The sequence below is a fragment of the Zootoca vivipara genome, chromosome 16 (genome assembly GCF_965207765.1).
Source record: "Zootoca vivipara chromosome 16, rZooViv2.hap1.1, whole genome shotgun sequence".
In the NCBI taxonomy this organism is placed as follows: domain Eukaryota; kingdom Metazoa; phylum Chordata; class Lepidosauria; order Squamata; family Lacertidae; genus Zootoca; species Zootoca vivipara.
Genome location: NC_142599.1, coordinates 18,900,365 through 18,913,223, shown reverse-complemented (window position 1 = coordinate 18,913,223; position 12,859 = coordinate 18,900,365). Strand labels below are relative to the sequence as shown.

The 12,859-nt window shown below is 48.8% G+C and overlaps 1 protein-coding gene across 2 annotated transcripts in view; it reads left to right on the top strand.

Moving 5' to 3' along the window:
• Positions 1–932, top strand: part of AP1B1 (adaptor related protein complex 1 subunit beta 1) — a 41,178-nt gene extending 40,246 nt beyond the window's left edge. For both annotated transcript variants that reach the window (XR_015947563.1, XM_035098206.3), the window contains exon 21: positions 159–932. Coding sequence is in view for 1 of the 2 variants with exons in the window: in XM_035098206.3 (XP_034954097.1) it covers positions 159–233 (75 nt within the window). In the remaining variant the exon portion in view is untranslated. The remainder of the gene's footprint in view (positions 1–158) is intronic.
• The last annotated feature ends 11,927 nt before the right edge of the window (positions 933–12,859 follow it).

Genomic DNA, 12,859 nt, shown 5'->3' with positions numbered 1-12,859 from the left:
TTAATTTTCTCTCTTCCCCCGTCTCCTGGATTAACTATGCTCCAGTTTACTAACACTGCTGGCCTAGTAGAAACTCTGCACTTGTGCATTCCGAAAGAGAGAGAGTGATACATACATAAATACATACATACAGTATATTTCCTCCTTTTCTCCTGCAGCTATCCCTGAAGTGTCGGGCTCCCGAAGTGGCCCAGCACGTTTTCCAGGCCTACGAAACCATCCTGAAGAACTGAATCCATGTGCTGCTGCTGCTGTTGCTGCCCTCCCATCTCTTTTCTGCCCCTTCCCTCCCAAACCCACCTTCCCCCCCCCCCAATCCCAGAAGCGGTGGTGAGATTTCATTGGGACCAACCAACAAACAAAAACCACCCCAAAACCCCTCCAAGCCTGCCCCTCTCTTTGTGGAATCGAATCCCTCCCGACGCAAGCTGTGTTTTCAACGCTTCTGAAATGACGGCATTAAATCGCCTAAAAATTGGCAACCGGCAAGGGGGGGTGAGGGTTTGGGTGGGGTGGGAGGATGTTGGAGAGCAACCAGGATCCGGTCTTCAGCTTCAGGGAAAACGGAGAGGTGCTGGGAAGATCTCTGGAGAGGGGATGGGAGATTTTGCTCTGTGTGTGTGTGTGTGTGTTGCATGTAAACTTCAGAATTCCTGCCTCCCTGTTCCCCTCGGCTGACGTTCTGCCTGTTCTCGAGAGCCCTGCACTCCGCTCTCTTTTTTGTTGTTTCCCTTTGTACATGTACAGAAGTTCAACAAGCAGTGTGAGATCACACGCACCGTGCTGTGGCTGCGCGAGTCAGGGGGGGGGGGGTGAGGATGGCCATTCACCACCTTAGCGTCTCCCCCCACCCCACCCCACCCCACCCTTTGCCGTCTTGCTAGTCTCTCATCTGAATAAACAATCAAACGCTCCTCGTGCTGAAAACAAAAGTGAAGTGGTTTGTGCTTTCTTTGCCCAGCCTTAAAAAAAACCAAAAGATCTCTGCGCGTGGGGGGTGGGATGGTGGGTGATAACTTGCTTATAAAGCAAGGGAGGTGGGATTGGTGACCCTGCAGATGTTGCTGCCTGACATTTATGCCAACAGGTCTGTAGGAACAAAGGATGTTGCCTTATACCGAGTCAGACTGTTGCCTCGGTATCGTCTTCAACAATTGGTTAATCTGCGGAACTCACTCCTGCAGGAGCCACTGACTCGTGCGGCTTTAAAAAGACGGCAGGGCGAATTCATGGAGGAGGAGGAGATGGCGTATCCATTGTTACCAGCCACAGTGGCTATGCTCTTGCCTCCATAGTCTGTGCCAGTATTGCTTCTGGGTACCATTTTCTGGAAACCGGAAGAGGGGAGTGATGTGTTCAAGTCCTGTTAGTGGACTTCCTATTGGGCCATCTGGTTGGCTACTGTGAAAGCGGGATGCTGGACCAGATGGGCCACTGGCCTGGTCCTGCACAGCTGTTGTGTTCAGGCCAGTGGCCCATCTAGTCCAGCATCCTGTTCTCACAGTGGCCAACCAGATGCCCGGATGGGAAGCTTGCAAACGGAATCTGAGCACAAGAGCACACTCTCTTCATGTGGTTTCCAGCAACTAGAATTCAGAAGCATTGTTGCCTCTGACAGTGGAAATTGAATGCAGCCATTAAGGTTAATAAGTTCAATAGCTGACATCCCAACCCTTTTTTTTAATTAAAAAAAAAGATCTGATTACAGATCCTGGGCATCTAGGTAAATTTAGACTCGGCTTAATGGTCCTATGGGAGGACTCAGACAGCTGTCAGTATTGCATCAGTTATGAAGCATGCGATGCCTGAACCATATTGGCCTGGGATTAGGCAATTTCCTATATTTGGGGTCAGGGTGGGGAGTGAGATTTCTTTCCTGCTGGTGTTGGCCTCCATGAAAAAATTGGAACACTTGAGTCTGTCCCAAATGTTCAGCACTGCCTCAAAGGAGGAAAACGTCTGTTTTCCCTATGTGCTGTGTAGGCAAAGGCTTGGCTGTCTGTCGCAACGAATGTGTGAGGATGTTGTGTGAATGTGCCCACAGGCAGCTGGTGCCAACTATCACGGCTGCCTCCTAGCAGGCAGGTGTTCACACCCACGGAATTAATAAAGAATGCTCGGCAACCCAATAAGTGTGAACCCTACCTTTAGGAAGAGAACACCCGAGCTCCATTGAATTCCGCATGTGTTGACCTTTACTTTGCTCCAAACTCTATAGAGCTGCAATGGGGCCCCTCTGGGTGATGTCGGACTCCAGGACCCCAGAAGTACCAGCCACCGACAATCATGGATGGTGGGAGTTTTAGTGCAGCTACATCTCAAAGCTGCAGTCTCTGGACTGTCTTCAGGGGCTGCCCCACTTTCAGTGCAATACAGTAGTCTAGGCAGGAGGTCAACAGAGTGAAAAGGGTTGTAATAGGTGACATGATAGAAGTTTATAAAATGCAAGCATGACGGAGAAAGTGAGCAGGATTTGGACCCGTGGGCATCCCATGAAGATGAACGTTGGAAGATTCAGGACAGGATTTCACCACACAGTGTTAAAACTATGCAACTCACTCAGGAGACGGTGATATCAAGACTCCCTGGTCTTGAATGGGGTAACTGTGCCCCTGAAGGACCAGATGTGCAGCCTAGGAGTCATGTTGGACTCACAGCTGTCCATGGAGGCACAGGTTGATTCTGTGTCCAGGGCGGCTGTCTACCAGCTCCATCTGGTGCGCAGGCTGAGACCCTACCTGCCCACGGACTGTCTTGCCAGAGTGGTGCATGCTCTGGTTATCTCCCACTTGGACTACTGCAATGCGCTCTATGTGGGGCTACCATTGAAGGTGACCCGGAAACTGCAATTAATCCAGAATGCGGCAGCTAGACTAGTGACTGGGAGTGGCCACCGGGACCACATAACACCGGTCCTGAGAGATCTACACTGGCTCCCAGTACGTTTCCGAGCACAATTCAAAGTGTTGGTACTGACCTTTAAAGCCCTAAACGGCCTCGGTCCTGTATACCTGAAGGAACGTCTCCACCCCCACCATTCAGCCCGGACACTGAGAGCCAGCACCGAGGGCCTTCTGGGCGGTTCCCTCATTGCGAGAAGTGAGGTTACAGGGAACCAGACAGAAGGCCTTCTAGGTAGTGGCACCCGTCCTGTGGAACGCCCTCCCAGCAGATGTCAAGGCAATAAGTAACTATTTTACTTTTAGAAGACAACTGAAGGCGGCCCTGTTTAGGGAAGTTTTTAATGTTTAATGCTGTACTGTTTTAATATTCGGTTGGAAGCCGCCCAGAGTGGCTGGGGAAACCCAGCCAGACGGGCGGGGTATAAATAATAAATTATTATTATCTACCAACATAGATAGCTTTAAAAGTGGATACGACAAATTCGTGAAGGCGGAGGACTATTGATGGATGCTAGCCACGATGGCGATTGTCTGTCTCCACGATCGGAGGCAGCCCTGCTTCTGAATACCAGTTGCTGGAAATTGCAGGAGGGAAGGGGGTTCTTGTGCTCAAGTGCTGTTTGTGGGCTTCTCATTGGGGTATCTTGTTGGCTACCATGAGACCAGCATGCCGGTCTAAATGAGTCGTTGCCCTGATCCGACAGGCTCATATATTCTCATTCCTGCTGTGGGTGCCCTCCACTTCATAGACATTCTGGCTGGGGAGATGATAAGAACCCAAAAGACCTGGAGCATACCAGGTTGGGGGTAAAGGTAAAGGGACCCCTGACCATTAGGTCCAGTCGTGACCGACTCTGGGGTTGTGCGCTCATCTCGCATTATTGGCCGAGGGAGCCGGCGTATAGCTTCCAGGTCATGTGGCCAGCATGACAAAGCCACTTCTGGCAAACCAGATCAGCACATGGAAACACCGTTTACCTTCCCGCTGTAGCGGTTCCTATTTATCTACTTGCATTTTGACATGCTTTTGAACTGCTAGGTTGGCAGGAGCTGGGACCAAGCAACGGGAGCTCACCCCGTCACAGGGATTCGAACCGCCGACCTTCTGATCAGCAAGCCCTAGGCTCAGTGGTTTAACCACAGCGCCACCTGGGTCCCTACCAGGTCGGGGGAGGCTGGTCTAAAACCAGGGACCCACCCCGAACTGCAACTCCCATCATCCCTGATTATTGGCTATGACGGCTGTGGGGCCTGATTGGAGTCGTATTCCAGCAGACTACACATTTATCAAACTGCACTACTGCTCAAGTACAAGGATCAACCAGTTCGATATATACTGTATATCTTTTGCATCACTATCCAGTGCTTATTTGCAGGCTTGGTGAAGAAGACTCTTAAAATCTGGCCTTTTCTGTTGGCTCCTTCTGCAAGGGCATCTCTCCCCTGCCTCTCTTTGCATAGTGCTAAAAAGCCATTGCTGTTTATCCTCCTTTCCCACCGCCACTCCTCCTGGCTCCTGGATATTGTCCCCATCCTATTAAACCTGTCAAACGCCTCTCAGCCTGGCATCAAAGCTCTCAATGTGCTGGGATGCTTGTCCACTGGCCCAGTTTTTTTATATTTTTGCTGAGTGAGCTGCACGGATTTGTGGGCGAGAGCTCTCTGTGTGTGCTGTTCTATTGCAGCAGTTAGGCCAAGGAGAGCCAGGCGCTGTGGCAGAGCCTTGGGAATCCACCAGAAGTCCAGTTGCGAGCCTGAGGATGTAAACAGAGCCCTGCCAAACTGCGCTTCCTGAATCTAGGATTATTGGCCAGGTATCAACCATACTTGGAATTTTGCTTCGACTACATTGCAATGTATGAGGTACGTTTTTCTTTACATTGCAATGTAAGGTAAAGGTAAAGGGACCCCTGACCATTAGGTCCAGTCGTGACCGACTCTGGGGTTGCGCGCTCATCTCGCATTATTGGCCGAGGGAGCCGGCGTACAGCTTCCAGGTCATGTGGCCAGCATGACAAAGCCGCTTCTGGCGAACCAGAGCAGCACACGGAAACGCCATTTACCTTCCCACTGTAGCGGTACCTATTTATGTACTTGCACTTTGACGTGCTTTCGAACTGCTAGGTTGGCAGGAGCTGGGACCGAGCAACGGGAGCTCACCCCATCACAGGGATTCGAACCGCCGACCTTCTGATCGGCAAGCCCTAGGCTCAGTGGTTTAACCACAGCGCCACCTGGGTCCCCTACATTGCAATGTAGCCGAAGCAAAATTCCAAGTATGGTTGATACTTGGCCAATAAATTATTTTATTTTATTTTATTTTATTCTATTCTATTCTATTCTATTCTATTCTATTCTATTCTATTCTATTCTATTCTATTCTATTCTATTCTGCTTCCAGCCACATCCAGTAGGGAAGGACTGATCTGCCAGTTTGGGGGCACTCTCCGTTTTTTGTTTTTTCCACATTTCCACTTCGACTTGCAAACTTTTCTTTTCTTAAAAAAAAATGCACACAAAAAAGAAATCAGTGACTCACCCATTGATGGATCAGTATTTGAACCCTGGGTCTCTGGCCCCACCCACCACTGGCATGTGGCCCCCAGCAGGTCCCCCAGAAAGGAATGCAGCCCCTGGAGCAGGAAAAAAGAAGTTCCTCAGCCCTGATAGTAGACTTGGGTTCTTGTTTTCCTTTTTGCCAAACCTGACGTCTCACTCTCCCCATTCCTCAAACCTTGTTCCTAAAATACTCTTTCGCCATGCCTCTGTTTTATATTGCCAGGCTGCCTCCACTCTGAACAGTCACATGGTCTGCTTATTCCTCTCCGCAAGTTTTGCCCATCTGCTCCTTAAATGTGCTAATTCCTTCCAGCTACACGTTCAGCTTTTCCATCTGAAACAGCCGCTCTCTTGGCGCAAGAGGCGTGCTTCGCGCCGCCTCCCCTCCGCAAACCCCAAAGGAGCCCAGTCCATTTCCTGCTCCTCTAGGAAGCTCCTTGCAGCCTCAACCCAGTTTGTCTGGCCTTTATAAACCGGGGTGAAAGCTGAAAGTGCCGTATTGTTTACACACACCATTTCTACACTGCTTCGGATATAAACATTACCTCCATGCAGTGTGTGGAAAGCGAACACGCCGCCAACATGTGGGGCTTCCCTTGCGCTTGATCCAGAAGCTGTGGCTACTGCAAAATGCTGCAACATGATTGCTGGCAGGACCTTGGCCTTGTCAGCATCTAACACAGGCATCCCCAAACTGCGGCCCTCCAGATGTTTTGGCCTACAACTCCCATGATCCCTAGCTAACAGGACCAGTGGTCGGGGAAGATGGGAATTGTAGTCCAAAACATCTGGAGGACCGCAGTTTGGGGATGCCTGATCTAACACCTGTAAAACCAAAGGGTGTGACGGAGGCGGGAAAGCTACCTTTGCTGCCTTCACAGCCACACAGTGATTGTATACTCTTAACACAGTACTTCCTGCACTTATTTGGGCTAAAAAAAATATTGTTGTAGGTTTGGGAGATCCTTCTGGATCAGACATAGGCAAACTCAGCCCTCCAGATATTTTGGGACCACAACTCCCATCATCCCAGCTAACAGAAGCAGAGGTCAGGGATGATGGAAATTGTAGTCCCAAAACATATGGAGGGCCAAGTTTGCCTATGCCTGTTCTGATTGATCCGCTAAGTCCCTTCTAACTGCTGAGGTCCCGTGTCCAGTGAGGTTGAAATAGGACAAGAAGAGGTTGCTGAACTAGTCAGATGAGTTTCTTTTGTGGGACAGTGATCTTAACTAGGAACAAGTGCCCTCAAGAATGAGCTAGGTTGCAAGATATACCAATAAAAAAGGTAAAAGAAGAAGAAGGTAAAGGACCCCTGGATGGTTAAGTCCAGTCAAAGGCTGAGGGAGCTGGCGTTTGTCCACAGACAGCTTTCCAGGTCATGTGGCCAGCATGACTAAACCGCTTCTGGCGCAACAGAACACCGTGATGGAAACCAGAGCACACAGAAATGCTGTTTACCTTCCTGCCGCAGTGGTACCTATTTACTTGCACTGGTGTGCTTTCGAACTGCTAGGTTGGCAGGAGCTGGGACCATAGCTGCCAAGTTTTCCCTTTTCTCACGAGGAAGCCTATTCAGCATAAGGGAAAATCCCTTAAAAAAGGGATAACTTGGCAGCTATGGCTGGGACAGAGCAACAGAAGCTCACTCCGTCGTGGAGATTCGAACCGCCGACCTTCTGATTGGCAAGCCCAAGAGGCTCAGTGTTTTAGACCACAGTGCCATTCACGTCCCACTAAGTGACTACCAATAAGTGATGGCGAACTCCAGGCTAATGGGTGGGCCTTTTCTTCACACCCCCTTGCCTAGCTGCTCAGTAGAAGAACAGCCACTGTTGTGGGGGAGCTGGAAGCAGGAAGCTGGAGACACAGAGACATGTTAGCTCTGTGCTGGATCCAAAGCGGTGGCTAAGCGAGAATCAAGATCTCTTGGAGTGTTAATGATGTGAGCCGCTCCATCCTGTGCTCAGGTTGCTCAGGTTGCATATATCTTAAAGGCACCACAATCTTTGCTGACCCCCGTTCCAAGGAAACAGAACCCTGGGTAAGCGCTTGACTGCTCTGCGATTGGGGTGGCATGTAACATGCTTAAAATGAGTGGAGTGGGGATTTAAAACTATTGTACCATGCCGGCTGGGGATGATGGGAGCTGTAGTCCAAAACACTTGGAGGGCACCAGCTTGGGGAAGTCTTACAATGCGATTATCTTTCTCGCGTGACATTCCCCCCACGGAGAGTGTTTTTGACTGGCATCCATGAGGGTCTGCTAAGCCCATCTTTGTCTGCTCTCTTAATCTCATTCCCACATCGATTTGCCACAGTGCAGACAGTGATGAGAGCCCGTCCTCTGGCGAGAGCAGGCTGCGCTTTTTGCCGCAATCAGAAATTCCTCCTCCTGATGAGCTTTTGTGCCAAGTGGAAGCTGACGGCCTCCTTGCAGCGAGCAGCCCCCTTTGTGCTGCTTTCAGCTCAGGACAATCAAGTGATTTCAACATTCTGGAAGGAACAGCATTCTCGAGGAACTCGGGCAGCCGGGCTTTCTTCCCCTCACACAAGCCAACGGATCAAGTTCATTGAACAAAAGGGGCCTGACTTAAGGCTTGCAATCACGGAACCACCGGGCAGAGACTGGCCCTCAGCCTTAAACGTTGTCTTGTGGTTTACATCCTGTGCAGGAAGATGTACAGACTGTGAGCATCTTCATCTTTTTTGCAGAAACAAGGGGATTCAAGGTTCTTTCAGCTGCACACGCATCTGGGGGTGTTCTTGGGTCATTCAGAGGTCATTGTGTTTCTTTGTAGAACTCGGAGTTCTGCCTGTCCAAGACAATCAAGATCCTTCCCTCCCTCTCTCACACACAAGAGAGGGGGGGGATGAGAATTGCTTATATACCCAGTAAATCACTGTGGCTTGCAGGAGAGCTCGTCTTGTGAATTCCAGTGTAACCCGGAGCAGGGATTTCAGACTGTCAGCCCTCTGCTATGCATAGCTGCCAAGTTTTCCCTTTTCTCACGAGGAAGCCTATTCAGCATAAGGGAATTTCCCTTAAAAAAGGGAGAACTTGGCAGCTATGCTGCTATGGAACAGCAAGCCTGTTGAGATATAACAGGTGTCCCCTCTCTGCACTTTCTGGGAACAACTGAATACATTTCTGTAAGCATTCCCAGCTGGATGAATGCTTCCCTGGGTATCTGTTTTGAATTTTCTTTATTATTTATCTGGCGTCATTTTCTGTAGCTTTTAACTGTCCTTTAGCTGTTTTATTGAGGTTTCTGCATCACCTCGAGGCATATGTGCGGAAGGCAATAAATATATTAAGCACACACATTGCTATGTGTCTGCATGAAGACCAGGAGATTAAGATCATGGGCAAAAAAGAGCCTTAAGCTGGGTTTGTGAATTGGCTATGCCCTGCCTGCAATGACTATCCAGGGTCTACAGCAGAGGGTCTTTCCCAATTGGGAGATATTGTATCCCACTTGGAGTTGCTAAGTTGGATGAGGCTGTTTGTTCCCTTGCCTCCAGGTAATATTCAGGGGCTGGCTAATTTGGCAGTGTCTGCTGCTGCTGCTGCTGGGCAGTAGTTTGCTGGGAGCCCGTGAGTATGTACAGTTCTGGCCCACCCTAAAAAGTGAATTGGGTGGAACTCGAATCTGCAACTTTTGAACACCTTTAGGGTTGCCAGACTCAATAGTGGGCAGGACTTCTGTGCCTTTAATTGCCCTGCTCTCTTTTGAGTCTGGAAACCTTAAAGAGAAACCAGCAGACCCTTTGCTTGGAAATTAAACAAAGGGACTGCTGGTTTCTCTTTAAGGTTTCCAGACTCAAAAGAGAGCAGGGCAATTAAAGGCACAGAAGTCCCGTCCTCTATTGAGTCTGGCAGCCCTATACACCTTTGCCTTGCCTTCTGTAAGCACAGTGTCCATTTCCAATTTATGGAGGCTCTCAATGGCTACTAGCCACAACAGCTAAGTTCTACCTCCACCGACAGAGGCAGTATGTCTCTGAAGGCCTGTTGCTGGGAGGAATCAAAAGCAGGAGGAGGGCTGTTGAGTTCATGTCCCACATTTGATTGGCCGCTGTGAGTACAGGATGCTGTGCCAGATGGCTGAACCTGATCCAGCAGCCAGATTTTTCTTATGTTCTTCTGAGTAACAGTAAAGGAGCACCGTTGCCTTCATGCCCCACCTGTAAGTTTTCTGGAGCCGTCGGAAGGGCCACTGTGGGATACAGGATACAGCAGGGGTCAGCAAACCTTTTCAGCAGGGGGCCGGTCCACTGTCCCTCAGACCTTGTGGGGAGCCGGACTATATTTTGAAAAAAAATATATGAATGAATTCCTATGGCCCACAAATAACCCAGAGTTGCATTTTAAATAAAAGGACACATTCTACTCATGTAAAAACACCAGGCCGGCCCCACAAATAACCCAGAGATGCATTTTAAATAAAAGGACACATTCTACTCATGTAAAAACACGCTGACTCCCAGACCATCCGCGGGCCGGATTTAGAAGGCGATTGGGCCGCATCCAGCCCCCGGGCCTTAGTTTGGGAATCCCTGGGATACAGGATACTGATCCAGCAGAGCTGCTCGAATGTTCTCTTTCATGCATCCTCACCTGGAAAACAGGGGTCTGTGAGAGTCTCTAAACCGCCTACCCTTGCAGGAACAGGAGTAGAACAGTCTCCCATTCATCCAGTTCATGTCAGTATTGTCTGCACTGACTGGCAGCAGCTCTCCAGGGTTTCAGGCATGGGACCTTCCCAGCCCCACCAGGAGATGTTGCAGATTGAACCTGGGACTTTCTGTATGTTCTACCAATGAGCTACTGCCCTTCTCCCACTTGCATGTTGGAAAGATTCAGGACAGGTAAAAAGGAGGACTTCCTCACACCGTGCCTAATTAAACTATGGAACTCCCTCCCACAGGAGGCAGGGATGGCCACCAGCTTGGACAGCTTTGAAAGAGGATCAGACAGATTCCCGGAGGAGAGGGCTATTGATGGCTACAAGCTATGATGGTTATGATCTGCCTCCACAGTAATGCTTCTGAATACCAGTTGCTGGAAACTGCAAGCGTGGGGGAGTGCTCTTGTGTTCGGGTCTTGCTCGAGGGTTTCCTATTGGGGGCATGTGGTTGGCTACTTTGAGAACAGGATGCTGGACTGGATGGGCCACTGGGCTGATCCATCAGGCTCGCCTTATGTTCTGACATTTGCAAATATTAAGCAGTAAGTCTGGGGAGAGTTGCGATGTTCTTGATGGTTCATTAAGACCTTCACCTTCCTGCCAGACTCCTCATTTCTCGATCAGGCTGAGTCGGGTGTTTTGAGTGCAAGGCTGATATTTCTTTTTATAGCTGCGGTAATTAAATCATTTCGTTAGCAGCAGGCTTAAGGCAGGGAGCTGCTCTCCTACACATTCCACTGTGCTGGGTCTCCAGAGCAGACTTGGAATGCTGGAAAGTTGTCACGATTTCCTGTTAGAAACAGCTGGTTAGCGGTGGAGATGTGGGTACTCTGTGATTTTTCTCACAGCAATTTTCACGGGTGGTGGGAACGCCAAATATACTTTGGTTTCTATAGTCCTATGAACATGTAGCTGGGAAATTAAAGACTTATCTCAGAGTAAACTGTGCTGTTAATCAACTCAAGGCCAAGCCGCCATGCATGTTCCTCGTTAAAATAATTATCTTGGGACTTTTTCTTGTTGAACTATTTTTCTTAGCTCAGCAGTAGAGCATCTGCCTTGCATGTAGAAGGTCCCAGGTTTAATCTTCAATGGCATCTCCAGAAAGGGCTGGGAAAGACTGCTTGCCTGAAACCTTGGAGAGTCACTGCCAGTCAGTGTCAACAATACGAAGGCAGCCCCCTGTGTTTCCACTTACCCTTAATTAGAACCATGTGGACTAGTAACTTCCTTTTCTTTTAAAGGGGTAGGATCATAGCTCACAGGCAGAGAACATGATTTGCATGCAGATAGTCCCAGGTTCAAGACTCAACATCTCCAGATTAAACTGGGAATGTCTCCTGCCTGAAACCCTGGAGAGTCGCTGTCAATCATTGCAGACAATCCTGAGCTAAATGGACCAGTGGTCCGACTCAGTATAAGGCAGGGTTCCTACTGGTTCCTGTGCTCTCCTTTAACCAAGGGCATCTTGAGACAACCTGTTTATTGAGCATTCAATGAAGGGTGATTAAATGACGCTGGCTTGTATAACAAGCATTCACTCTGATTTGCTTCACTAGAACTAATGCGCATCCAATGAAAGTTGAATGTTGGAAGATTCAGGGCAGATAAAAGGAAGGACTTGTTCATGTAGTGCATGTTAAACTGTGGAACTCACCTCCACAAGAAATAGCCATCAACCTTTAAAAGAGGATTAGGCAAATTCATGGATGAAAGGTCCATCGATGGTTACTAGCCACGATAGTTATGCTCTGCCTACACTCTTTGAGTCGGGGTGGGTTTCCCCAAGAGCTCCGAATCTATTTCCGTGGCTCAACCTGGATTCGCCAGTATGTGACTTAATCTCAGCCCCCAAATAGTGACAGTCTGGAAGCTTCCTCCATCAAAGGTGCAGAGGAGCCCAATTCTCATAGTAAAGACTGCAGAACTGTGAGGTTTATATCTTCACTGCCCCCCTGAGGTTAGAATGGAGACACACACACCTGCCGCCAGCATAGCTGGAAGTCTTTTTTTTTTAAGGTCCCAGTTGGCACTTGCTAATTACTTAATAACTTAAAAACGTGTGAGCTGCTGCCAGTCAGTGTAGACAATACTGAGTATCTTCCTGTGCTCCTGTGTACTAAGGGAAGTGCCAAGGCTCATAGTCCCTCTATGGATCTAACCATCAGGAAACTGAAGTTTAACGGCAGAAAAGTAAAATCAGTAGAAATTCACTCAGGCCCAAATAATGACAACATAAACAAACTTAAAATTCCCAATTTCCCTGGTAGATCACAATGCACCTCTTTAAAATGGGGGAGGGGGTGGTGTTCCTCTTTTAGTAAAATGAAATGTTAAAATAAATTCAAGTCCAGAGCTTGCATTGGCTGGTACACTTCAGGTGAAAATGAATCATGTTCACTTGCCCCCCCCCCCATTTAAAACCTTCACTAAGGAATGCATTTTAGACAATTTGACATTTCTGATGTACATTTATTTCATTCACAGTATAGCACAACTTTTCTCCAAGGAGCTCAATGTAATGTACATATTTCTCCCTCTCCTTATTTAATCCCCACAACAACCCTGCGAGGTAGGTTAGGCTGAGAGGCAGTGACTGGCCCAAGGTTCACCCAGTGAGCTTCATGGTTGAGTGGAATTTCGAACCCTGATCTCCGACGTTCTAACCACTACACTACACCACCCCGACTTTCTTCGAGACCCAGC